Raw genomic sequence first — 26,767 nt, forward strand, 5'->3', positions numbered from 1 at the left:
TATCTGGACATTCAGATTTTATTCTGCAGCCCCATTACTGGAGCCCACTTGGTGCCTGGCACCTGCTGCCAGTACTTGTTAATGCAGATTGTAGTGTAACATCCTGTTTTGCAAAATTATTTGGGAATAAATACTACAGGCTGCAGCCACAACACTTCATTTTTGGAGGATTTTCCTCACCATACGTAAAGCCTGCATCACGAGAGATGCGAATGAGACCCAGGCCTAGAGAGGAGAAACTAGGTTAGAAAAGCAGTTAGAAAACAACCTCAGGGGATCTGGTACCTGCGTTTTATCTGCCGAGTCTTTTATCCTTGTTAATTCATAAGTGTCTTTAAAATTCTGGACTAAAATTCAAGAACAGTCGGTGTTTGTGAAGTCATTACTCCTAGAAAATGTCCCCTCCACCAACTGGTCACGTTCCGCCTGTTCTTGGTGCCACAGCGGCCTCTACTGGCCTCTCCTGAAACCGCAAGCTGTCTCAGCCCCAGTCTACAGCCCTCCCGTGCAGTGCTGGAGGGCAGGCCTGGGCGGTGTGGAAGGATCGCAGTCCAAAGGCACAACTCCAAGTGCCCTATGTGGAAACAAAACACTTCCCTGCTGCTGTGAAGCTCCGACCAGACCAGGGCTCTATTTCACCTTGCTTGCCAACATGTAACATATCTGCTGACCCAATTTTACAGACGTTCTCTTCAAAACGGACTCAGCTCTATGAATATTTTTAATTATCAAGCTGTGGTGGTGAAAAAACTTTTTAAAAACCCTCTAATAAAATGACATGGTTGGGCTCAGGACTGATTTTTATACCAGTTGGTTATGCTTAAATAGATAATTTTGGGATGTGGGAAAGGTAAAACCACTAAATTAGGATCCCCCCACCATCCACTGCCTCTTCCCTCCAACTTAGCAGCCATCTCCCTTCATTTCTAACAAAGGGAGGCAACACAGATCCATTATTGAAAACACACGATTCCCATAACCTTCTTCATTTTCATACACGTAGCTCGGGGCAAGAGGTTCTCTGTCACTGCTTCCCTTTGATTTAAAAGCAATACAAAGAATTAAGGGAAATTGCCCTAGCTGGTGTGTCTCAGTGGGTTGAGTGCCGACCTACAAACCAAAGGGTTATTGGTTTGATTCCCAGTCAGGGCACATGCCTGAGTTGTGGGTCAGGTCCCCAGTAGGTGGCATGTGAGAGGCAACCACACATTGATGCTTCTCTCCTGTTTCTCCTTCCTTTCCCCTCTCTCTCAAAATAAGTATATAAAATCTTTTTAAAAAGAATGAAAGGAAATAGAAAATATGGCCATAGAGGAGCTCACGTTCAATCCTTACATACATACATACATACATACACACACATGCATTTGTGTCTTCCAGTTACATACAAAGGCAATTTTCCAAGTGGATGGTCACAGCAATTTCCCCTTTCACAAGTTGATTTTCTGGCCACCCCACGGCTTATTTGCTCATCACAGAAGCTGAAACCTACCTCCTGGGTGGGTAGACCCAAGAAGAGGAAGATTACCCAAGCTGTAGACTTTGCATCAGCTGCCACAGGGGACTGGACTTGGAGGTGGCCACAGAATTGACTCAGTGGAGTTAGGCCTGAGGCCTGCTGCCACTTTGCAAGCTGTAAATCCTTGACTGAGTGGCTTCCCTCCTCTAGGCTTCAGCTCCCCTTGTGGAATGAGGAAATGCATGGGCGTCCTCCCAAATCTCAGTCTCTGGTTCTAGTTTGGTCTTCCTCAAACTTTTTAAAAAATTCTTTATGTTCATTCATTGAGTAAACATATAAGTATCTAAAACATGATAGGCACTGGATTAGAGGCTTAGCATAGAGGATGAATAAGGAATGCCTCTTTCCTTAGAATTAGGTCATTGAAAAGCAACAAAACACAGATATAACACAAATTCTGGGTGCCCTACTGATGGGACTGTCAATTTTTGCAACATCTTTGGAGACCAGTTTGACACCAGCTTCCAGATTGTCCAATGTACAGACTACCTTAGTCAGGAGCCCTAGTTGCTTGACTGCGTCTAGTTAATTTAAGCAGAAAAGGGTTTGTACTTTTTTTAAGGCTATTAACTCAGAGTCCCAGGGAACACTGCAGTCTCACACCTGAGAAGAGACATATCGCACACAACCACAGCTGAAATCACACCACAAAAACAGTCTGGCACTGACACTGACATTTCTACTACCAAACACTGGTGGCCACTGCTCACCCACTGTTGCTGCATAACCTACGTGCTATGCCATGCCACCACTGATTTCTACCACAAAGATGGAGTCACCATGGTTCCTGTCTCACAGACTGGGGAAGAGGGTATCTGCGTAGTTGGGTCAGGGTCACATATCTGCTCTCTAGCCACAAGGGAGCCATAGGAAAACTGGCCATCTGGTATTTTGTGCCTCTACAGTGGCAAGTGGGTTCTGCTTCCCACCCAAAATAATAGCATGGTGAATTTCCCCAGCATTTATGATGTTGGTGGCCAAAATCATGACAAATGTCCTTTATTCATGCCTTTGACCTGGAAATTCTATTTCTACAATTTAATCCTTTAGAGTTACCTTAATATACAAGTACTCATTCACTCCACTAACATTAGTTGTGGGGGTTCCCATGTGCTAGACACTGGGAGACAATAGTGCAAAAATAGACACTCTATGTCCCAGAGAGCTTACTGGGGGAAAGTACATACAAATGAAGCAATTACATAAATGAGTGTGAAACTACAACATAGCTAAGGGCTAAGAAAATGTGGTATGGGTATTCTGCAATCTGACCTAGTCAAAGGCATTAGGAAAGGATGCCCTTGGGAAGGGAGGGTCAAGCTGGCCCTGAAGACAGGAGTCAGGACAAGGAGGTCAGTAGGGGCCAAGTCATGAAGGGTATACACAAAGTCCAGGTTAAAGTCTTTTCTGCTTGCTTTCATGTCAATGGGAAGCCACTGAACACTATATTTGGGGGTGGGAAGGTACAAGCAGTGGGCAGTGACATGATTAGATTTGCATTTTGCAAAGATCATCTGCAGAACTGTGTGAACCAGAATGCCATGAAACAGGAGTGGAAGACCACTTAGGAAGTGGTCAGGTGTCCAAGTGATAGGGGATAGTGGCATGGAATGGTATGCATAGAGATAGATGTGTGGATGGATTTGGAATATACTGAAGAAGTTAAAATCCACATGGTCTTTTGGTGCACGTCTACACCCTGTGGGGTTGTAGGGCTCTCCAGGCCCTGCAGCCAGCAGATTCATGAAGGTCAAGGCTGTAAAGAGCAACAGTCTTGGTGTGAAACTTTGTAGAAGTATTCACATTTATGGGGCTGGCATGGGAAAGGAAGGAAACTCTCAGGTTTCCCGTTTTGTCCTCCAGGAAATAGCAACACATGCTCACATGCAAATGCTTCATATTTGCATGTCATAGGAAGTTGGAATTGGGGAGCCCCTTAGAAATCATGCAGCATAAAAGGAGGTTGTAAAAAAGGATGGAGAATAACAGATACAATGTAAAATTGTTCAATATATTAGGCATAGGAAAAGCTATATCAGGTTAACAGTGGTGTTAGGTTATTGTCTTTGCTTGAGAATATTTTTCTAATTTTTCTGTGATAAATATGTAAATAATATTGCAATAAGGGAGGAGTCCAATATTATTTTTAAAAGAAATTACCCAGCATACATAATTCCTCTTCTATCAGAGAGAAAACTGAGATGGTAGAATCTCTCTGGACAGGGAGAAATGAAAAATCCGAACAACTACTACTATAGAAACTTTTTTTGTTGTTTTAAAATATTCATCTTTATTTGAATGCTCCTTGTCATCTTTAAAGATTTCGTAAGGCAATATGCAAAGGGTCACTCATTTTATATAGTCAGCACATTATTTTAATAATTGAGAGTGTATTCTCCAAATCATGAAAGTCTCAGAGACAAAAGGGGTTTTAGTGAATAGCCTGCTCTGGAAAATGATTGCCTGTGTCAGTATCTCGACCTTGAAAATTCTGCCACTTGTGGTCAGATGGTTTTTGTTGTGGGGGCTTTCCTGTGCATGCTTTCTTCCCGCCTGGCCTCTCCCCACTCAATGTCAGCAGCACTGCCCTCAGTTGTGACAACCAAAAATGAGTCCAGACATTGCCAAATGTCCCCTGAGAGTAGAATCACCCCTATTGAGAAACACCATCCTAGGTATTACTTATATACTTCAGGTGACAGCTCACCAAAACTAAGAACAGACTGTTCAAACTATGAGCTGCTTTTAAAATTCAACCTTTCATTGAACTGCCATCTGTTTCCTGCAGCCTGTGGTACTGGTTCTTTCCTTGGGGCCATTAGAGAACATGTTCAATCTCTCTTGCTTATGATGGTTCTGAAGAGATTTCAAGACAGTACCATGCTCTGCTCCCCATCACCCTCCATCATATGTTCCCATGTCTTTTTTCTCCCAAGTTAAACATTCCTCTAGGTTGTTCCTCACACACCATATTGGATCTCCTGTTTGTCCACATTTCTATGACAACTCTGGGTCCTTGGCTAAACACAATTCTCCAGGTGCTGGCTGACCATGTGGGAAGAACAGCTGACCACCTCACTCCTCACGAATACCCATTTATGTGACATGACATTCCTTTCACTTTCTGGCAGTTGTGTCACACCAAGTCCCCATACTAAGCATTGACCAAAATACTAAAGGTTTGCATGTATGATACTGCTCTCTTGGGTCACCCCTCCCTAATATCTTGGTTCTGGGGCCCACTTGTTTGGCCTACATTTATCTTTCTCAAACTTCACCAATTCACATGGAACTGGCATCTTTCCATTCCTCTGAGGACAGTAGGGCCACTGGGGACAGGAGGGAAGAGAAAATGACTAGTATTGTTGACATGTGTGTGTCTTTCAAACTTTGTACCATATGCTTATATTATCTAGTCACAATAAATAAGCCAGCAAATAAATGTATTGGATATATTTCATCTGCTTCCATTCACCCAATCCTTCCAGCCTGTACTGATCCATTTGGTAATTTATGATGTCTTCACTCAAAGCCATCCATAAGGCAATGTGTAAAAAGATAAGTCAAGGCTCATCAAAGCACATTTAATTCAAAGCACTAAGTAGGGATTTTTCCAGTTGGGACCCCAGGAACTCACACATTTCCTTCAAGAAGACAAGTCTGCCCCCTTTTAAGTGGTTGCTATTGCATATCTGGTTTCCCTAAACAGAGGCCCATCTGATTTATCACCCCACTTCCTTCTTTCTGGGGAGTTTCTAACCTCAGGGCAAGCTGGGAGAAATATCACTGCCCAGAAAGGCGCTTCTACACTCAAGAGCAATGCACCCCCTACCATCAAGAAAGAATTCGACTCCTTCTCAAAACCCACACCACATCTGCCCTGTCCTCACATGGGTGGAAACAGGCTGGATACTGTAAGGGGACAAACCTGTAACATAGTAATGAGATTTGTTAAGTGGCTTCATTTATTTTAAGGCAGCATCACGCAGTCCCAAAACAGCAGCGAGTATAGCACACACAATGATAATGGCAAATTTAATATTATTTAATCATATAATAACTCATGCTGCCATTAACACAAATACAAGGGTACCTTTTTAATAGTATGGAAGAGATGAATTCATAAAACCTGTTACCTAAATGATGAGTTTTGAATATAAATCACCTGCAAGTTTCTTTCCAAAACACACCCAAAATGATGATACATTAGGGCAAAGGCTGTGTAAATGTCAGCCTCAGTCCTTGCTCCAAACCATCTTACCCACATAAATCAATGGCCCTTGACTTTTATAGACAGAAAAAAACAAAAGTAGTTTTTTCTTCTGGTGTTTGTTCCTCTCTTTGCCCAAATCCTAACTCTGGCTTTCTAGTAGATAACAAATACCTTGAGACTTTGTTCCTTGCTGGCAGTGGGACTCTGCTCTTCCTCCCTGGGCTTTGCCACATGATTTTGTGTGGGTACCTGTAAGTGGTTTCCTGATACTTCATCCAGAGCCAGCCCAAGCCATGTTTGTTTTCTCCAGCCTGGATTTGCCCCCATGAGAAGCCTCGGAATCCATAGTCAAACAAGGGTGTCTGTCTTTCAGTGACTAGCACCATTGGATGCCACTGATCTTGAGTAGTACATGAAATAACAGCCAGAAAACTCTATCACAAAGAAAAACCCTTGAAGGTGGGCCCTCTACAACATTAGAGTGCTTATATTTCAGCTGACACTCGAGAGAAAAGTTGCTCTACCCCACCTGGTGGACAAACGGACAGGGATGCCATAAGAGGCCTCAGTAGCATGGGGAAGGCAAGACCTGAGGGCAGGCAGTATTACTACCCATCATGGCAACACTATGGGCAATCCAAGGACACCAATTAGTGACAGCCCTCTCATCTTTAAGTTCTCCTGAGCAGAGGAGAGACTGCTGGGGAATGCCAAGGGGACACCAAGTGCATTGGGATGAGGAGAGGCTAGACTGACAGCAATCTCAACCACAAAAGGCTATACCTAAGACCAAAAGAGAAAAATGGATGGAGGCCAAAGTGGGCAGCTGCATTCTAGTTCAACACTGGATCTGAGGCCAGAATTCAAGAGAGTCTTCAGAGGAACTATAACGTATAGGTTGGACTTGGGCAATGAGAAGGGGCTGAGCCCCATTTGTGAATTTATACCCAAAGCCCTTCACATGGTAAGGTAGGAATCGGGCAGGCATCAGTGAGGTTGGCCCTAGAACAGGAAAGAGCCAGCTCTGGTCATCATTCAGAGAAATCCTGGCCTCTGTAATCTGGGGATGCTCCCTCAGAGTTGCCTTGTCCATCATTTAGCACACAACCCAACATTTTTAAGTAATTAAAGATGAATGTAGGGTGGGTATCTACCCAAAAGAATTAAAAGCAGAGACTCAAACAGATAGCTGTATAGCTATGATCATAGCAACATTATTTCCAAAAGCCAAAAGGTAGAAACAAAGCAAGTGTCCATCAGGGGCTGAACTGATAAATAAAATGTAGTCTATCAATACAATGTAATATGAATCAGTCTTTAAAAGAAAGGAAATTCTGCAATATGCTACAACATGGATGAACTTTAACAATATTATTCTAAGTGAAATAAGCCAGGCACAAAAGGACAAATACTGTATGATTTCTTATGTGAGGTTCCTAGAGTAATCAAATTCATAGCAACAGAAAATAGAATGGTGGGAGCCAAGTGTTAGAGGGAGGGGAAGAATGGAAAGTTAGTATTTAATGAGAACAGAGTTTCAGTTTTGCAAGAGGGATAGAGTTCTGTGGATGGATGAAGGTGACAGCAGCACAACAATGTGAGTGTACTTAATGCCATCAAACTACACATTTAATAATGTTTAAGATGGTAAATTTTATGCTATGTGTATTTTACCACAATTTTTAAAAGTGCATATATAAATTTGAGAATTCACTTAAAAGAGTAATTAATGTAGGGAGGGTGGTGCAGTCATTACAACTGCTAACCAAGAACCATCAACGACATGAAAAACCACTCTAATGTTATTTTAGATTTAAAAACAGCAGGATACAGGATTGTTTGTAGTAGATTTCAGCTATGTAAAGATAAAAATGTCCATATCTGTACTCACGTACATGGAAAAAGAGCAGAAAGAAATAGACACATCAACAGTGGCTACATTCTGGACAGTGGGCTTCTTTTCATTATCACAATTTTCCACAATAAGCATATGTTTGTTACTTTGATAATGGGGTGGAGAGACAGGATAAATCAAGTAGAAAACCAAACCACAAAAAAGCAAAAGAATATAAATATTTATTCAATCTCCAGATTGAGAGAGGTCTTCAGGTTTAACAGAAAAAGACAGGAAAAAAAACACACAGGAAAAGAGCAATTTGTTTAATTACTTGAAAAGTGTAACCCATAACCAAAATTAAAAGGCAAATTCAAAGACTGGAAATACAGATGCCCAAAAATTGTACAAAGAGAACATGATCAAAGTCACTAATGAGCAAAGAATTAGAAGGTAAACAGGATGCCATTTTCATCTATCATTGTTAGGGGTGAGTTTGGGGGGTTTTTTTGTTGGTTTTATGGTTTTTATTTGTATGCTTATTTGCTTTAGTTTTAGTTTTACTACCCTAAGGTAGCATGAGAGTGGGGAGGGGAACAAAATAGAGAAACTTTTGACAATTTGGCACTGAGAGACTATCCTAATGGCATAATTTGAAGTACATAAAAACATTTTATTCAAAAAGTTGTTCATCACAGCATTATTTACAACACTACAAATTTGGAAATAACCTAAACTTCAAATGATTGGAAGGTTATGTAAATTGATAAAAACTATACAATATATTCTTACCAGCATAAAGCATTTTTGCAAAAATGTGTATAATACTTAAGCGGGGGAAAAAAAAACAAGAATACAAAACTACACAATAGAGGACATAGTATGATCACAACCATGTAAAAATTTACACCCTCAAAAAACACAAGATGTTAAGTGACTATTTTGGAGTAAAATATTAGACACATTTTCCTATCTTTTACTATACTTCTGTCTTCCAGTTTTTCTATAATTAATACAATTTTATGATAAAGAAAAAATACCTTTTTTTAAGTAAGGGAGCCATGAGATTCTTTAATAATGTTAATTTCCTCCCATAATGTAGTCTAGAGAGTCACAAATTCTTAGCCTTTTGGAGGTAGGAGCATGGGAGCAGGGTGTGAAGAGTGATCATGACTGTATAGTGAAGGGAAGAGGGGAAAATCTAGGAGTGGATGGGGAGGCAGAGATTGGCAAAGGAGAGCAAGGGACCAGTATGCAAACTGGTCAGCCAAGGAAAGGGTCTTTGTGGAGTCAGGGAAGACTCTGACTGCTAGGGGAGGTCTTTATAGACCCAGTAATAGGCACTAATGGTGTTCTGAAAGGACAGGATCAAAGAGGGATTTCAGGAAGACACGTGGATTCTTTAGGGATGAGGGAGGAAAGAGGAAGGGCAGGCAAACTACTTGAGAAGGAGGTAAGAAGGGCTGAGGTGATGGCCATGGGAGTAGAGAAAAAGGCCAATTGCCAGAGTGAACTCCCTATGCTACGTTTAAATCAAACATACTTCACTAACATCTGGACATGGCTTTGCAGGCAAACATTGGGTAGGGAATCAATCCACAGGAGGAACTTGCCAGCAACCAGGTGGATACAGCTCAAATTCACAATTAATCTAGAGCAGCTCCATTCAATCAAATTTCTGTCATGACAAAAGGTTCTAGATCTGTGTTGTTCAACATTGTAGCCACTAACCAACCACATGTGGCTATTGAGCACTTGAAATATGGCAAGTGAAATTGAGATTCTACTTTTGAAATGTTTATTTCATTTAAATAATTTAAAATTAAATAGTCATATATGTGCCTAGTGGCCTCACCCAGATGCACTGAATTAGAACCTTTATGGGCAGGGCCCAGCACACTGGATTTTAAGAAGCCCTTCAGGTAGTTCCCTGATGTGCCCTTATACTTGTGAGCCACTGAATTAGGACCATTGAAAATTTCTGGGAACACTTGTTCTGGTTTCAACTGAACTGTGTAAAAGGAGCCCTGGTCAACTAAAATGGGTCTTTCTACAAATAAAATGTCTGGAGAACAATTAATAAAAGATGTCCAACTCAGTGAGATGAAATAAAGGTTATGTGAAACAACAAAGATGTGGTTTATCCAAACTAAGTCAAGATAAGGAGCATGATCAGCTTTAATATCTGAAAACCAGAAGTGGCTCTTCATTCCAATGTGAGTTGGAGACATGCAAAAGGAAACAAGAAGTGGCTCTAAACTGGGTTCAGTATCAAAAACAACAATAAAAAAAAAACCCGTAAGATGATTTAGAAGAGCATACCACTGAATGTGAAATACAGCCTTCACTTATAAAAGGACAGATTTGCAAAGGGAGGCCAAGAGAAACTATAACCTAAGGAGAGCTGAAGCATTCATGAGGTCCTCATGTAGCAAAGATAGGACAGAAGCACTTCCAGCAAAGACAGATCAACATGTAAAAGCACCCCATGTAGACCCAGTGGCAGATGCACATCCGATGTGCATGTCATTCACTCTCTTCTGGCATAGTTCAGCTTATGACTTCAGCAAGAGCAGAATTTGGGGATTTTTGATAATGAAACTGTGCTTCATGAAATAAAGTGAGAAAAAATGATGATGTGTATGTATTGCAGTCAACAGGAGCAACAAATGAATGTGGAGTAAAACCCCATGTTAAAACTTACTATAACTATGGAGTAGGAGATAAAGCTAAATATACTGAAAATATGTCATGAGAAATTTACAGAGTGGATTGTAAAAATCTTAGTGGAAGTGATAAGAGCCATAAAGAGGATGAAGGAGGAAAAAGAAAAGACTGAGGGAAGCCATCTACGTGTAAGCTGAGGCTTCCGCAAGAGAGAGAAGCTTCAGGATCGGGGGAGATGAATAAGGCCTTCACTCCTGAAGTAGAAATTGTTGTTGCCAGAACACTGAGTCACTTAACCACTTAGAAGGTCATTGTGTTACCTTATATACCTCTATTGTAGGTTACTTAGCGTAAAAAAAAAAAAAAAAAAAAAAAAAAACCTTTTGAAATTTTACTGATTTGAAGTAATATTTTAATATAATAGCTTACCTTTTTGGTTACCATTTAATATACTGAAGTAACTTAACCTAATTTGCTGTATTTTGTTTCACCAATGAAGCACTTGTACAGAGAGAAATACTAAAAATTAATCATTTTGATTCAAAACTACATTTGATGTTTATTCAGAAAGTGACTGACACTTCAGATGACTACTGATAATTTGATCAGCTGCAGCATATTGTAAATGAGTTGTGAATATTCCATCCTTTTAAAGATGACATAGGCTAAGTTTATCACTACCACCTGCCTTTCTGGTTAATTTCATTTTCAGGGAATACAGAACTACATTCTGGAGGATTAGAAATGACCTGATATTACACTAATGAGATTTTCACAATTCTCAAAATAATTTTAAATTTAATAAAATTAATGTTGTCTTTAATCAGTAATTAATTAGGATATTTCTTGCTTCCTGAATAAATGGATGTATGCAACTAAACACCCTGAAAGAGAACACTAACAAAGTTGTGAGTGACTCGACTCATGCATACAATTATGTCTTTAAATGTTTTCCATTGTAAACAACGGTGTCTTTTAATACATGGCCTTTGGGTTCAAGCATCATATTATTTACTAACAAAGTATTATTTGGGCCAGAAAGTCTCTAAAAAATGTAACTAAATTTCTCATTCATGTTATGACTCTAGTTTACTGAACGTTATTATTTGATGTAGAAATTCCACATTAATTAGTTCATATATTTTTTATCTTTAGATTTTGAATTTTGTGATCTTAGAAAAAAAATTAAAGATAAGATTTTGAGGCCTTGGCATCTAGCATTATTATTTAACTTTATTTTAAAAAGAAATCTATATTACATATTGACATAATACTTTTAATATATTGGACTAAATAAGACAAATTATAAAATTATAAACAAAAGACCAGGAACTCAATGTCAAGCTTAATTTGATATATACTTACTTCTTGGAATGCACTAAATTCCACAAATGATTAAAGTATTTATTAAATACAGTGTTATGTTTGGTTATTATGGTCTTGATATCTAAAGGTATGACAATTATAGTTTACCAATCTGTACTTATTCATTCAATAAATAAGCTATGATTCTTTAAAAAAAAGGAAAGAAAAGGTTCAGCCCAGTTCCAGTTCAATTACCAATTAGAAACTATTAAAGGCCAAATCAAAATATTTGGCTGTAGTATATTCTTTTGTCAAATTGTTGATGCATGTTTTGATTGCATACCCCTTGGATTTCTTCCAATATTAAGAGTAATCACAAAATAACCAGCTCTAATTCCTTTTGTTACCTGCTCCAAGGGAGCATACTACATATATATATATCCCCTTTGAGGTTGGCACAATTCAAGGTATCAATGACTGAAGAAGGTCTCCACCTTGGAAGTCATTATACACATTATGATCCTGCAAAGGGTCAGTATCTACAAAATACAGTTCCCCTGCATGGACATCAGAAAAGTTAGCTAGAAATTCATGGGGATTAAAGCCAACCCACACAGTATATCTATAGTCTGTGGTGCGTATGGAATAGCCCATGACTTTTATATCTTTTAAACTCGGCTTGTCGGAATTCCACTGAGGATAGTTTGCAGGCCGGGGGTACTGGCTATAGGCAATGGACTCATGGGGATTATCGTGGAGAGTCAGATCCTCTTCCAAGTCATGAAATCGAAAATGCTTCAGAAGGCTCTGGCCTTCTCGGCATAGCTCCACATGAAATGAGGGAATGGGACAACGAGGTGGAACATGCAATCCTGCGAGGCCCGTGAGTGTGGGGAAGAGAGAAACAAGTTCCACGAGGTCCACAGCTTGCTGGCCTGAGGAGGAAAAGACCCAGCAGAATGGGTTACATTACAGAATCCTGCCACAACCAGGCAAAATGAGTAAATGAGCCAATCAGAGCTCCACATTTTTCTTTTACAACATTTATTTTTAGTGTAAGAACTTTAGAAACAATGCCAGCTCAGCACCTCACCCAATAGCATAATGCAAAAGGAAGGTGCCCTCATCTTCTTGGCACTTTTAAAAACTATTGGAACTTTGGAACCACCAGTTTATAATTGATTCAAACAAGGGTCATCAATGGAGGCCCAACCCATTGGGAAGAAGTCTGTTAAAGAACATGATATGCCAAGCCTCATAGTAACATTCTCCAGATTACCATTACAATGTCAAGACCTAGCTGACATGAACACCTTAAACAGGTGATCAAACCGGGCATCACTAATAATGGCACAGGCTGCCAGGAAGTGCCCCTGATCTAACACACTGAGAGCACACAACCCCACAAGTAGTGCATGTGTTTAAAATATTTACCCTGAACTACTCATGAGAAAGCGATCAGATAATTGCTAACTTGGGGCATTTGCAGAAGACAGTTGGCCTGGACAATTGTAAAAATATGATGTTAGAAAGACAATGGGGTTTGCTCCCACAGACAGCCTCACGCTCGCTCTGCATTCCTGGCAGTGAGGGACGACAGGAAAGACTCTGTTCCCAGAATACGTGGGAGCTGTGAACACCAGTATACCTGCTGGAAGACAGAACCCACCAGCAAAGGAACCACCAACAGATAACAATGGAAGAAGGTGAAGGAGGGAGTGGAAGCCACACTAACCTCAATCCAGGAGAAATCTGAAAATAAAATGAAATGGTGAAGAAATCACCCAAAACAAACAACTGAACAAGAGTGAGAGAAAAGCCTCAAAATCTTGGACAATCAGAAGACTTAGCTTCAACAAAACCTGTCCACAATTGCACAACACAATACAAGACATGGTGGGTGGAGTGAACCACAGTTAACCAGCTGGAGGGAAGGACACACCAAAGAAAGACCAAACAACAATCAAAACCCAAACACATAGAGAGAGCCAACATAAACGACAGCCAAAGACTAGCGAGCTCGGGAGAACAAGGAGACTGCACCACTGAATCTAACAGATCTTCTACCATAGAAGTTTATGCCATAAACTCAGGGAGTCAGAACAGATCAATTTAAGAAGCAGAGGCTAACAAGAAGAGTCTCACAAACAATGGGAAGACAAAGAAACAATCCCCAAATGAAAGAAAAGGAGGAAGCCTCAGAAAGAATGCTAAATGAAACACAGACAAGTCAACTATCAGAAATTGAGTTCAAAGAATTGGTTATCAGGAAGCTCACTGAGCTCACAGAGAACTACCAGAAACTACAGGGAAACTACAATGAACTCACTGCAAACTATATCAACATGACAAAGGAAATAGAAACTATCAACAAGGAACAAGAAGAAATAAAGAATACAATTTGTACACTGAAGAACACAGCAGAAGGAATCAAAAGTAGGCTAGATGAAGCAGAGGATTGGATCAGCGAGCTGGAGGCAAGGTAGAAAAAACACCCAGAAAGAGCAAGAAAAGGAAGAGACTCAGAAAGAACAAACAGGGGTTAAGGGAAATGCAGGACAACTTTAACATAATAATATCCATACAACAGGGATACCAGAAGGAAAAGAGGAAGAGCGAGGGATAGAAACTCTGTTTGAAAAAGTCATGATGGACAACTTCCTTAATATGATAAGAGAAAAAGTCACACAAATCCAGGAAACACTGAGAGTCCCACTCAAGAGCAACCCAAAGAGGCCCACTTCAAGACACATCATACTTAAAATGACAAAATTCCAGGACAAAGAGAGAATCTTAAAGGCAGCAAGGGAGAAATAGGAAGTAATATACAAGGGAGCTCCTATAAGACTAGCAGATGATTTCTCAATGGAAACACTCCAAGCCAGAAGAGAATGGCAAGAAATATTCAAAGTAATGAGAACCAGAGGCCTGCAACCAACGCTACTTTACCCAGCAAGTCTCTCAATTAAGATGGAAAGCCAAATAAGGAGCTTCCCAGGCAAAAGAAACCTCAAAGAACATATCTCCTCCAAACCAGCTCTGCAAGTACATGCTAAAGGGTCAGCTCTAAGAACAGGAAAAAAAACAGTGAGAGAGAGTGAGAGAGAGAGAGAGGAACGCAGGTACGAAAAAATAGCAATGAATAAGTACTTATCAATAATAACCTTTAACATAAATGGATTAAATGATCCAATCAAAAGACACAAATAATTGAATGGAAAAGAAATCATGACCCGCACATATGCTACCTACAAGAGACGCACCTCAGGAAAAAAGACCTACACACACTGAAAGTGAAGGGCTGGAAACAAATTTTCCAAGCAAATAGACAGTAAAAAACAAGCCGGAGTAGCAATATTCATATCAGATAAAATAGACTTCAAAAACAAGGACCATAAAAAGAGACCCAGAAGGTCACTTCATAATACTCAAGGGAAGAATCCATCAAGGCATAAACATTGTAAATATATATGCACTCAACATAGGAGCACCCAAATACATAAAGAAAATCTTGGAGGACTTCAAGAAAGAGATTGACAGCAACACAATTATAGTAGGGGATTTCAATACCACACTGTCAAAAATGGATAGATCTTCCAAACAAAATATCAACAAAGATACTGTGGCATTGAACAATGTCCTAGATCAAATGGATTTAACTGATATATACAGAGCATTTCATTCCAAAGAAGCAAAATACACATTCTTTTCACATGCACATGGAACATCTTCAAAGATAGACACCATGATAGGACACCTTTCTCTGATGATAAGGGACTGAAACGAGAAACCAACCTCAAGAAAAAAACTCAAAAACACTCAAAATCATGGAAATTGAAAAGCATAGTATTAATCAATGAATGGTCAAGAATGAGATCAGGGAAGAAATCAAAAAGTTTCTGGAAACTAATGAAAATGAACTCACAACAATCCAAAACGTAAGGGACACAGCAAAGGCAGTCCTGAGAGGGAAGTTCATAGAGATACAGACCTACATAAAAAAGATAGAAACATTCCAAATAAACAACCTAACCCTACCCCTACAAGAATTAAAAAAACAACAACGAAGACAGCACAGAGCAAGTAGAAGGAAGGAAATAATGAGGATCAGAGCAGAATTAAAAAACTTAGAGACTAAAAGCACAATTTGAAGGATCAATAACTCCAGGAGCTGGTTCTTTGAAAGTGTAATCAAAACCAACTTTAAGCAGACTCATCAGGAAAAGAGAGGACCCAAATAAACATAATCTGAGCAAAGATGAAAGAGGAGAGATTCAAACTGATATCACAGAAATACAAAGGACTGTAAGAAATTACAACGAATAACTATATGCCAAGAAATTTGAAAACTCAGGTGAAATGGACAAATTTCTAGAAAAATATAATCTTCCAAAATGCAATGAAGAAGCAGCAAAAAGCCTAAACACACCAATAACAGCAGACATAATTGAAGCAGTAATCAAAAAAGTTCCAATACACAAAAGCCCTGGATAAGATGGTTTCATAGGAGAACTTTACAAACCATTTAAGGCAGATATAACCCCTATCCTTCACAGACTATTCCAAAAAATCCCAGAACATGGAAGACTCCCAAACTCTTTTTATGAAGCCAGCATCATCCTAATCCCAAAACCAGATAAAGACACAACGAAGAAGGAAAACTTCAGGCCAATATCTCTGATGAACATAGACACTAAAATCCTCAACAAAATATTGGAAAACCGCATCCAGCAACATATTGAAAACATCATACACCATGAACAAGTAGGATTCATCCCAGGGATGCAAGGATGGTACAATATTCACAAATCAATAAACGTAATACATCACATAAACAAAAGAAATATAAAAATCACATGATCTTATTAATAGATGCGGAAAAAGCGTTTGATAAGGTACAGCACTCATTTATGATAAAAACACTCAGCAAAGTGGGAATAGAGCAAGCACTCCTCAACATAATAAAGGCCATATGCGAGAGACCTACAGCCAACATCATACTCAACAGACAAAAACTAAAATCTTTTCTACTAAAATCAGGATCAAGACCAGCTTTTACACTTTCACCATTTCTATTCAACATAGTATTGGAAGTCCTAGACAGAGCAATCAGACAAGAAAAGGAAATAAAAGGCATTCCAATTGGAAAAAAGGAAACAAATCTGTCATTGTGTGCAGATGACATGATAGTATACAGAGAAAATCTTATATACTCGACCAAAAAACTGCTCCACCTAATAAATGAGTTTGGCAAAACATCAGGATACAAAGTCAATATTCAGAAATCAAAGGCATTTTTGTATACAAATAATGAAACATCAGAAACAGAAATCAGGAAAAAAATCCCATTTGATATAGCAACAACAAAAAAAAATAAAGTACGTAGGAATAAACCTAATCAAGGAGGTAAAGAGACCTGTACTGAGAAAACTACACAACATTGAAGAAAGAAATTAAGTAAGACATAAACAAATGGAAACATATACTGTTTTCATGCATCGGGAGAATTAAAATCATCAAAATGTCCATACTACCCAAAGAAATTTATAGAGTCAATGCAATCCCTATTAGAGTACCCATGACATATTTCACAGATATAGAACAAACAATTCAGAAATTAATATGGAACCATAAATGACCCTGAATAGCTGCAGCAATTTTGAGAAAGAAGAACAAAGCAGGAGGGATCACAATACCTGATATCAAACTGTATTACAAGGCCACTGTAATCAAAACAGTCTGGTACTGGCATAAGACCAGACACATAGACTAATGGGAGAGAACAGAGAGCCCAGAAATAAACTGAAGGCTCTATGGTCAATTAATATTCGACAAAGCGGGCAGCAGCATAAAATGGAGGAAAAATAGCCTCTTCAACAAATGATGTTGGGAGAGTTAACAGCTACGTGCAAAAAAATGAAACTCGATCACCAACTTAGACCATACACAAAAATAAATTCAACGTGGATAAAAGATTTAAATATAAGTCATGACACCATTAAAGTCCTAGAGGAGATATAGGCAGGAAAATCTCAGATATTTAATGCAGCAATATTTTCACTGATGTGTCCCTAGAGCAAGGGACATAAAGGAAAGAATAAACAAATGGGATCTCATCAAAATAAAAAGCTTATGTATGGCTAAAGAAAACAGTATTAAAATGAAAACAGAACCAACCATATGGGAAAACATATTTGCCAATGATACCTTAGACAAGAGTTTGATCTCCCAAATGTATGAAGAACTCACACAACTCCATTCTAAGACAAGCAACCCAATTAAAAAATGGGCAAAGGACTTGAACAGACGCTTCTCCAAGGAGGACCTACAGAGTGTCCAGAGACACAAGAAAAGATGCTCAGTATTGCTAGTTATCAGAGAGATGCAAATTAAAACCACAACAGATACCACTTCACACCACTGAGAATGGCTGTCATAAACAAAACAACACAGAACAAGTGTTGGAGAGTTTGTGGAGAAAAGGGAACCCTAGTGTACTGTTGGTGGGAATGTAGACTGGTGCAACCAGTATGGAAAACAGTATGAAATTTCCTCAAAAAGCTAAAAATGGAACTGCGCTTTGATCCAGCAATTCCACTGCTAGGATTATATTCTAAGAACCCTGAAACAACAATCCAAAAGTACCTATGCTCCCCAATGTTCAGAGCATCCCAATTTGCAATAGCCAAGTGCTGTGAGCAACCTAAGTGCCCATCAGTAAATGAATGGATCAAAAAACTATGTACATTTACACAACGGAATTCTATGCAACAGAAAGAAAGAAGGAGCTCCTACACTTTGCAACTGAATGGATGGAACTGGAGAGTATTATGCTAAGTGAAATAAGCCAGGCAGTGAAAAACAAATACCATATGGTCTCACCTTTAAGAGGAACGTAATCAACAAAACAAGCATGCAAAATATAACCAAAGACACTGAAATTGGTAACAGGCTGACAGTGACCAGCGGGGAGAGGGGAGGGGATTATAGGGGAAAAGGGTGAAGTGTTTGCAGGAACATTATAAAGGACACATGGACAATAACAAGTGGGGGGTGTGGAAACAGAGGAGGGAAGTGGGGAGAGCTGGGCTGGTGGGAGGGGTGGGGGGAAAAGGGAGAAAACTGTACTTATACAACAACTAAAATGTTAAATAAATAAATAAAAAGAAAGGAAGGAAGGGAGGAAGTTAGGTAGATAGATAGATAATGGTGGGGGGAGGTTTCTCAGATGGCTGCAGAGTAGCTGGAAGCTCTGTCCACATGCTCCCAGCCCCAGACTGGTCTTGCAGCTAAACCGCAGAGCAATCAACTTGAAAATACAGTTGAGTGTGTTGAGAAAATGTGTGAGTGAGCATGTGTGTGTGCAAGTGTGCAAACATGTGCACAAGTATCTACCATCTGTGAGGGGACTCAGCAGTGGGCAGCCAGGGCTTACCTGGCAGTGCCACTGCCACCACCACCACCCAGGCAGTGCTCCTGGCTGCACAAGATTGGAGCAGGAGCCAGTTTTTGGAATTTACAACATCCTCCTCAGAAAGAAGACACTGGAGTGGTGGCACTTCGGTGCCCAGCCTTGCCTTTGTGCCCTCTGCACTGGGCTGGACCATGCACTGCCACCACCACTGGAAGCCAGGGTTCGGGGACTATATTATTTGCCCAGAGTGCCACTGAAATGGCAAACTGGACAGTCTAAACAAGGAGGCTGCAGATCGGCCGAGGAGCCAGGAGAACCTGGGGTAGAGAGAGGCAGCCACAGCAGCACAGGCTTCAGAGACCACAGCTGGAGCACAGTGGTGAGAGCCTAAGGCTGAGACTACTGGAAAGAGCCCTGCAAGTACTCCACCATTGTCTTGTGTTATAGTTTTGCTGCTGGACTCTTCCTTTCCCTCCCCCACCCCATCAGGATGATAGAGAATTGAAAGAAGACTTTGCATACAGGATATATATTCTACTAATTTGGGAAAGAGAGACAGGTGTCAGTGTGAGAGAGCTGTTGATTGGTGGCCTCCTGTACATGTCCTGACTGAGAAGCCCTTTCAAGGCAGAGGCGGACATGGTAGGGGTTGAGCCCCTTAGCCAGATGGAGGAAAGTTCCCACCAACAAATGGGTCAGAAAAAATCAGGTCACAAATACAACAGGAGAGCCCACATAACCCACACAAGGGACATTCCTAGAACATCCAGGTCAGGAGATCAAGGAGTCTGCACCATGGGGGTTCTCTGCACTCCAGAGAGACAAAAACTGCTAGAGACAAACCCACCATTATTTTTCTTCCTTAAAGGGGCAAAGCACAGGTTTTCTGTTTTTGGTACCCACCTAGGGCCCCAGCAAAGGGAAGGCAGCACAGACTGGAATTTCAAGAGGAGAATCTAGAGTGTGAGGCACTGGGGAGAGACTTGGGCGAGCGGCTGTGGAATTTTCAGGGCTGAGACACACCTGATCTCCATAGCAGCCATCTTTCATGAGAAGAGCTAATCCCTCCCATGGGAAAGTCAATTACCTTATACTGTGGGACACTGCTCCCCCACCCTCTGAATCCCTTCGCAACAATCTCTGAAATCCTGTTCACTCCACCTAACAACTATTTTTTGTTATTTCTCAATTTTGCTCTATCTTGGTGTTGTTTTATTTGTTTGTTTTTCTTTCTTTCCTCCCATCCTGCATCTTAACCCTTGCTGAGGAGAAAGCAACATAAATAGAATCAGGGGTCATCAGAGACTGGCAGTAGGTGCAACCAATCCATACACTTTCCTGGAAAACAGACTGGTGCTTCCCACTCATGGGAGAGCCACAGAAACGCCTTCCTTTGTTATTCTGTAAGCTGGACTGCATTCATGTACTTGGGTAATGTATTTTAAATACTTATTTGGAGGCTACTACATTACAGTAGTTAGGGACATGGGATGAGAAACCAAACAGTGGTTTTATGTGTAAAATAGGTTCCATAATGTTATCTATTTTTAGTGCTGTTAGGAGGATGGAATGAATGAAAATATGTCAAACTCTTAACACAAAGACTGGAACAGAGTAAGCACTCAATAAGTGTCAGCTACTGCTATTTTGGTTGTTTTACAGTTGTTAATTTTCTTACCATTCTCCCAAAATAGCCCCTTGGGTGCTAAGATTCTTATTCCACTTTGAAAGGTGGTAGAATACAATAGTTAGAAGCAGTCTTGGGAACAGACATTGAGGGTTCCAAGATGGCTGCAGAGTAGCTGGAAGCTCTGTTTTCTTGCTCCCAACTTTGGACTGGTCTTGCAGCTAAACCACTGAGCAATTAACTCAAAAATCCAGCTGACTGTGGGTGAAAGTAGGTGGAGTGAGCATGTGCATGGGCAAGTATGTAGTGTTTGTGCAAATGTGCAAGTGCCTGCCCACCTTTCAGGGCACTGGGGGGCAAGTGGCCCAAGTTCTCCTGGTGGAGTTGCTGCTACCACCACCCTATCCAGCATATCTGGCTGCAGAGATTTGGAGCAGGAGCCAATGTGAGGAAATTACAATATCCCCCTCAGGAAGAAGCTGCCAGAGAAGTCATGCTTTTGTTTCTGTGTTCTTCACCCTGGGCAGGACCATGCACCCTGCCACAGCCAAGAGCCAGGGTCAGGGGGCTGCATTACTTGCAAGGGAGGGAGCTGTCACTGCCCTGGCCCAGGTGCCACTAGAACTGGAAAGGGATAGAGTCTGACTGAGGAGTCTGTGGTTTGGCCGAGGAGCTGGGAATGCTGGAGGTGGAGAGAGGTGGCCAGGGCAGTGCTGGCTGCAGAGACCCCAGTACAAGTGCAGCAGCAGGAGCCTGAGGCTGAGACTCATTGGGGGGAGTGGCACATGCACCCTGCCACTGTCTAGTGTTACAGTTTTGCTGCTAGACTCTTCCCTTCCTTTCCCCATCCCATCAGGGTGATATGAGACGTGAAAGAAGATGATGCACACAAGATATAATCTATTGATTTGGGAGAGGGGGGAGATGTGTTAGTGTGAGAAAGAAGCATTGATAGGTGGCCTCCTATACATGCCCTGATGGGGGAATCCAACCCACAACTGGAATCCTCCTCAAGGCAGAGCAATAGTGGTAGGGGATGGGCCCCTTAGTCAGCCAGATTGGGTAAGTTCCAACCAACAAACAGGTCAATGAAAATCAGGACCCAAAACAACAGAAGAGTCCACATAACCCACACAAGGGACATTCCAAGAACATCCAGATCAGGAGATCAAGGAGTCTGCATCACTGGGTCCCACAGGGCTCCTACCACATAAGGACATTCCACAAGAGAGAGAGTCAAAGCAAATCAATCTAATAAACAGAAACAAACAAAAAAATACAACTAAAATGGGAGGACAAACAACCCAAAAACAAAAACAAAAAAAATCCAGAAAAAGAGCTAAATGAAATTGAGGCAAGCAATTATCAGACGTAGAGTTCAAAGTAATGGTTATAAAGATGTTCAAAGTACTTAGAACTATAAGGAACTGAGTGGCACTGCATCAACATGAAAACTGATATAGAAACCTTGAATAAGAACCAGTTGGAAATAAGGATGCAGTATTTGAAATGAACAACATACTAGAAAGAATTAAAAGCAGGTTAGACAATGCAGAGGATGGAATCAGCGACTTGGAGGACAAAGTATAAAAAACACACAGTCCGACTAGCAAAAATGGGAAAAGACTCAAAAAAGAATGAGGACACTATAAGGGAGCTTCAGGAGAATATGAAGCATAACAATATTCGCATCATAAGGATAATGGGAGAAAAAAAGGAGGAAAGGATAGAAAAGCCATTTCAAAAAATAATGACAGAATACTTCCCTAACTTGGGAAGGGAAAAAGCCACGCAAGTTCAGGAAGCACAGAGGGTCCTAATCAAGATTAACCCAAAGAGGCCCACTCAAACACACATTACAATCAAAATGGCAAAATTTAAAGAGACTCTTTTTTAAAATATATTTTATTGACTATGCTATTACAGTTGTCCCATTATCCCCCCTTTACTCCCCTCCGCCCTGCATACCCCTCCCACCCACATTCACCCCCTTCAGTTCATGTCCATGGGTTGTACATATAAGTTATTTGGCTTCTACATTTCCTATACTGTTCTTAACCTCTCCCTGTCTGTTTTCTACCTACCATTTATGCTACTTATTCTCTGTACCTTTCCCCCCTCTCTTCCGCTCTCATGCCCCCACTGATAACCCTCCATGTGATCTCCATTTCTGTGGTTCTGTTCCTCTTCTACCTGTTTGCTTAGTTTGCTTTTGTTTTTGTTTTAGGTGTGGTTGTTAATAACTGTGAGTTTGCTGTCATTTTACTGTTCATATTTTTTATCTTCTTTTTCTCAGATACATCCCTTTAAATTTTCATATAATAAGGGCTTGGTGATGATGAACTCCTTTAACTTGACCTTATCTGTAAGCACTTTATCTGCCCTTCCATTCTAAATGATAGCTTTGCTGGATAGAGCAATCTTGGATGTAGACCTTTGCTTTTCATGACTTGGAATACTTCTCTCTAGCCCCTTTTTGCCTGCAAGGTTTCTTTTGAGAAATCAGCTGACAGTCCTATGGACACTCACTCCTTTGTAGGTAACTGTCTCCTTTCCTCTTACTGCTTTTAAGATTCTCTCCTTATCTTTAATCTTGGCTAATGGAATTATGATGTGCCTTGGTGTGTTCCTCCTTGGGTCCAACTTCTTTGGGACTGTCTGAGCTTCCTGGAATTCCTGGAAGTCTATTTCCTTTGCCAGGTTGGGGAAGTTCTCCATTATTTGTTCAAATAAGTTTTCAACTTATTGTTTTTCCTATTCTCCTTCTGGCACTCCTATGATTCGAATGTTGTAACATTTAAAGATGTACTGGAGGTTCCTAAGCCTCTCCTCATTTTTTTCAATTCTTGTTTCTTCATTCTTTTCTGGTTGGATGTTTCTTTCTTCCTTCTGGTCCACACCACTGATTTGAGTCCGTTTCCTCCCCGTCACTATTGGTTCCCTGTACATTTTCCTTTATTTCACTTTTCATAGCCTTCATTTTTTCATCTAATTTGCTACCAAATTCAACCAGTTATGTAAGCATCCTGATTACCAGTGTTTTGAACTGTGCATCTGCAAGATTGGCTATCTCTTTATTGCTTAGTTGTACTTTTCTGGAGCTTTGCTCTATTCTTTCATTTGAGCCTTTTGTTGTTGTTGTTGTTGTTGTCTCAGTGCACTGGTTAAATAGTAAGGGGTGGCGCCTTAGGTGTTCAAAAGGGCAGTAGAACCCACTTCACTGTGTTGTGGCACTGTATGTGGGGGAGGGGTCCAAGAGGAGTGTCACTTGTTCTGCTCTCTGCTGGTTTTCAGTCACTTCCCCCACTACCCACAAACAAATTGGGCCTTTCTGGTGCTGATTCCTGCGTGGGTGGGTTTGTGTACATTCTAGGACCCTTTAGATCTCTCCAATGAACTCTCCTGTGAGGCTGGGAGTTTCTCCCACTGCCACCTCAACCACCACAGGTGTTTTCAGTCAGGCTTTCAGACTTTATTTACCTGTACTGGAACCCCTGGGTTGCGCAATCTGTCTCGTTCCCCAGTTCTTCCTCCCAGTTTATCTGAACTCAAAATGTGGGAATTCCCTGTCTAGCCAGCTGCCGCCGCCATGCCCGCCCTGGTCCTCCAGCCACTGCCTTGCTGCAAGTCCTCTCCACCCAGCTGCCTACCTCTGCCCCTCCTACTGGTCTGGATGAATGTTTCTTCTTCAACTCCTTGGTTGTCGGACTTCCATACAGTTCGATTTTCTGTTAGTTCTGGTTGTTTTTTGTTTTTAAATTTGTTGTTGACCTTCTTTTGGTTGTGCGAGGGGGCATAGTGTATACACCTATGCCTTAATCTTGGCCTGAAGTCCAGGAGGAATTAAAAAAAAAAAAGGCACTGGGTGGCTGTTTAGGGAATTCTCCTGCAGCAGCTGTACCGACCTCCCCTGGCTGCACCTGAGCAGCATCTGCAGCCTCGGCAGTGGGCCCGAATCTACTGCCAGGTCTGTGGCTGTGCCCCTACCCTACCCCCGGCCTCAATGGTAGAGGACACCTAACTGTGCCTCGGACTGAACCAGCCACAACACCTCCCAGCAGCTGCGCCCCCTGCCTCCACCACCACAGCAGGGTAGGCTAGCACATGACTGACACCACCAACCCCTGACTGAGCTCCCCTCACAGCAGCAGAGGCCTCGTCCTCATGCCCACAGCTCCAGGGGAAAAGAGTGCTTGACCCTGCCGCTGGAGCAGCGGAGACCATGCACTCATGCCCACAGCCCCAGAGATGCGGGCCCACATCCTCAGTCTCAGACACAATGGCATCCCCAACCTGCAGAAACCAACTGCCTCACTAAGAGGAAGGTGGAGGCGTTCCCACAGGGGAGAACAGCAGGGATCAGGGAATCAGCAATCCCCAGAAAGACGTAAACTAGTGGGGTAGCTGAATACCCTGAAGAGACTCTGAGAGTCACTAGCATCTAGGACAGCAAAGAAGGAGAAGGTGGTGTGTGAGTGGCCCCTAATTGGTGCACCTCAAGGACAGCACAACTGGTGGACTGAAGGTTTAGGCCTGGCACAGAAGGGCACTGGGAGCCTGGCAGGGAACTGAGGAACTGGGGTGGAAGCTGGGCAACTGTGAAGAGTGCAGCTCAGACCTGGCCCCCATACACACAAAACCACAGGAAGGGAGAAAAGCGAAATCCATCCCCCCTCAGCCTGCTGCAGCCAGGAAGACCAGCAGAACTGGCTTGGCCGGCTTAAGCCAGCGGGAGGATTTTCTTTTCCCCCACAAGTAAGACAATAAAATCTGGAGTTGTGAAAGGGCCAGAGTCAGACCCAAAGAGGGGTCATCCCAACAACTGAGACGGTGAGATAAATTTCACTTTACTATTCCAGAGAACTTGCAAATTATTGCTATTTCTGTTATTATTATTTTGTCATTATTTTTACTTTTTATTTTATTAGTCTTTTTTTATTTCTCTTCTTTCTGTTTAGTTTCCTTCCTTTTGTTGGTTTACTTAATTTTTTAAAATTATTTTATGGTTGTCCAATTAGAGTTCTCTGCATTCTCCCCCCAAAATACCCCCCACCCCAGCCAAACCCCCCTCCCTTATTTCCACCCTCCCCCTAGGTTTTATCTATGTGTCCTTTAAAGTATTTCCTGAAAACCCTTCCCCCCATCATCCCCTCCCACCTCCCCTCTGCTTACTGTCAGATTATTCTTATTTTCACTATCTCTAGTTATATTTTGCTTGCTTTTTTCTTTTGTTGATTATGTTCAATTGTACTGTTTCACTAGTTTTCTTTGTTCTCTGTTTCACAGTGCATTTTTAATTTTCCTTCTTTCACTTCACTTGTGTTCCAATAGCACACTACTCCAGGTCCTGTACTTCCTATTGTTGTTATTCAGATCACATAGATTCTATCATATAATTGTTGCTCAATTACTTTGAGAAATAATTGCTGTTCCATAAAACGTAAATACAACACAGCAACACTCCTGGATCTTAGCTCACTTCACTGTTTCCGGACTTTAATACTGTTGTGGTGAACTCTTTTCTCTCACATACTACACCTATTTTCTATACATTACTCTAAGTATATCTCATAATCTGACCATCCACAACCTCACGGTTTTTTGGATCCAACTCACAATCCTTCCTCTTCCTAACAAGAGCCTTATCTTTTGGCACCCTATCTTAAAAGTGACTAATCCTATGAAATATCACAGTTAACACTATACCTATCCAAAGGATCTCAAACTCTTCCCTAAAGGTAGGTAATTTAAGTCCCACAGAATATACATCCACTTTCTTAATCCATTTTGTTTTCCCCCTCCAATTGATCACATAAAACAGTAGGTGGGAGCTGTGAACACCAGTATACCTGCGATAAGGGAGAAACCACCTACAAAGGAACCACGAAGAGATTCGTAATGAAAGAACGTGAAGGAGTGAGTGGAAGTCACACTAACCTCCACCCAGGACCAATCCGGAATTATGACGAAACTGTGGAGAAATTACCCAGAACAAAAAATTTCACAATAGCAAGAGAAAGCCTCAAAACCTTGGACAATAAGAAGAACCAGCTTCAATACAACTTGTCTGCACCTGCACAACAGAATACAAGACGTGGTGGGTGGAGTGACCCTGAGTTAACCAGCTGGCGGGAAGGACCCACCAAAGAAACACCCAACAACAATCAAAACCCAAAGACAGAGAGAGA

The 26,767-nt window shown here is 41.2% G+C and overlaps 1 protein-coding gene across 3 annotated transcripts in view; it reads right to left on the bottom strand.

Annotated features, from left to right (window-relative positions):
• Window positions 1-7,878: 7,878 nt before the first annotated feature.
• The window catches only part of IDS (iduronate 2-sulfatase), a 55,536-nt gene continuing 36,647 nt past the window's right edge, over window positions 7,879-26,767 (bottom strand). For 2 of the 3 annotated variants that reach the window (XM_053917239.1, XM_024551165.3), the window contains one exon: window positions 7,879-12,473. In XM_053917239.1, coding sequence (XP_053773214.1) covers window positions 12,001-12,473 — 473 coding nt within the window. In that variant the 3' untranslated portion in view covers window positions 7,879-12,000. Of the gene's footprint in view, window positions 12,474-22,570; window positions 24,406-26,767 lie in introns of those variants that run through there. The other variant, XM_053917240.1, reaches the window with a different exon arrangement.

This window comes from Desmodus rotundus, chromosome X (genome assembly GCF_022682495.2).
Source record: "Desmodus rotundus isolate HL8 chromosome X, HLdesRot8A.1, whole genome shotgun sequence".
Taxonomy (NCBI): domain Eukaryota; kingdom Metazoa; phylum Chordata; class Mammalia; order Chiroptera; family Phyllostomidae; genus Desmodus; species Desmodus rotundus.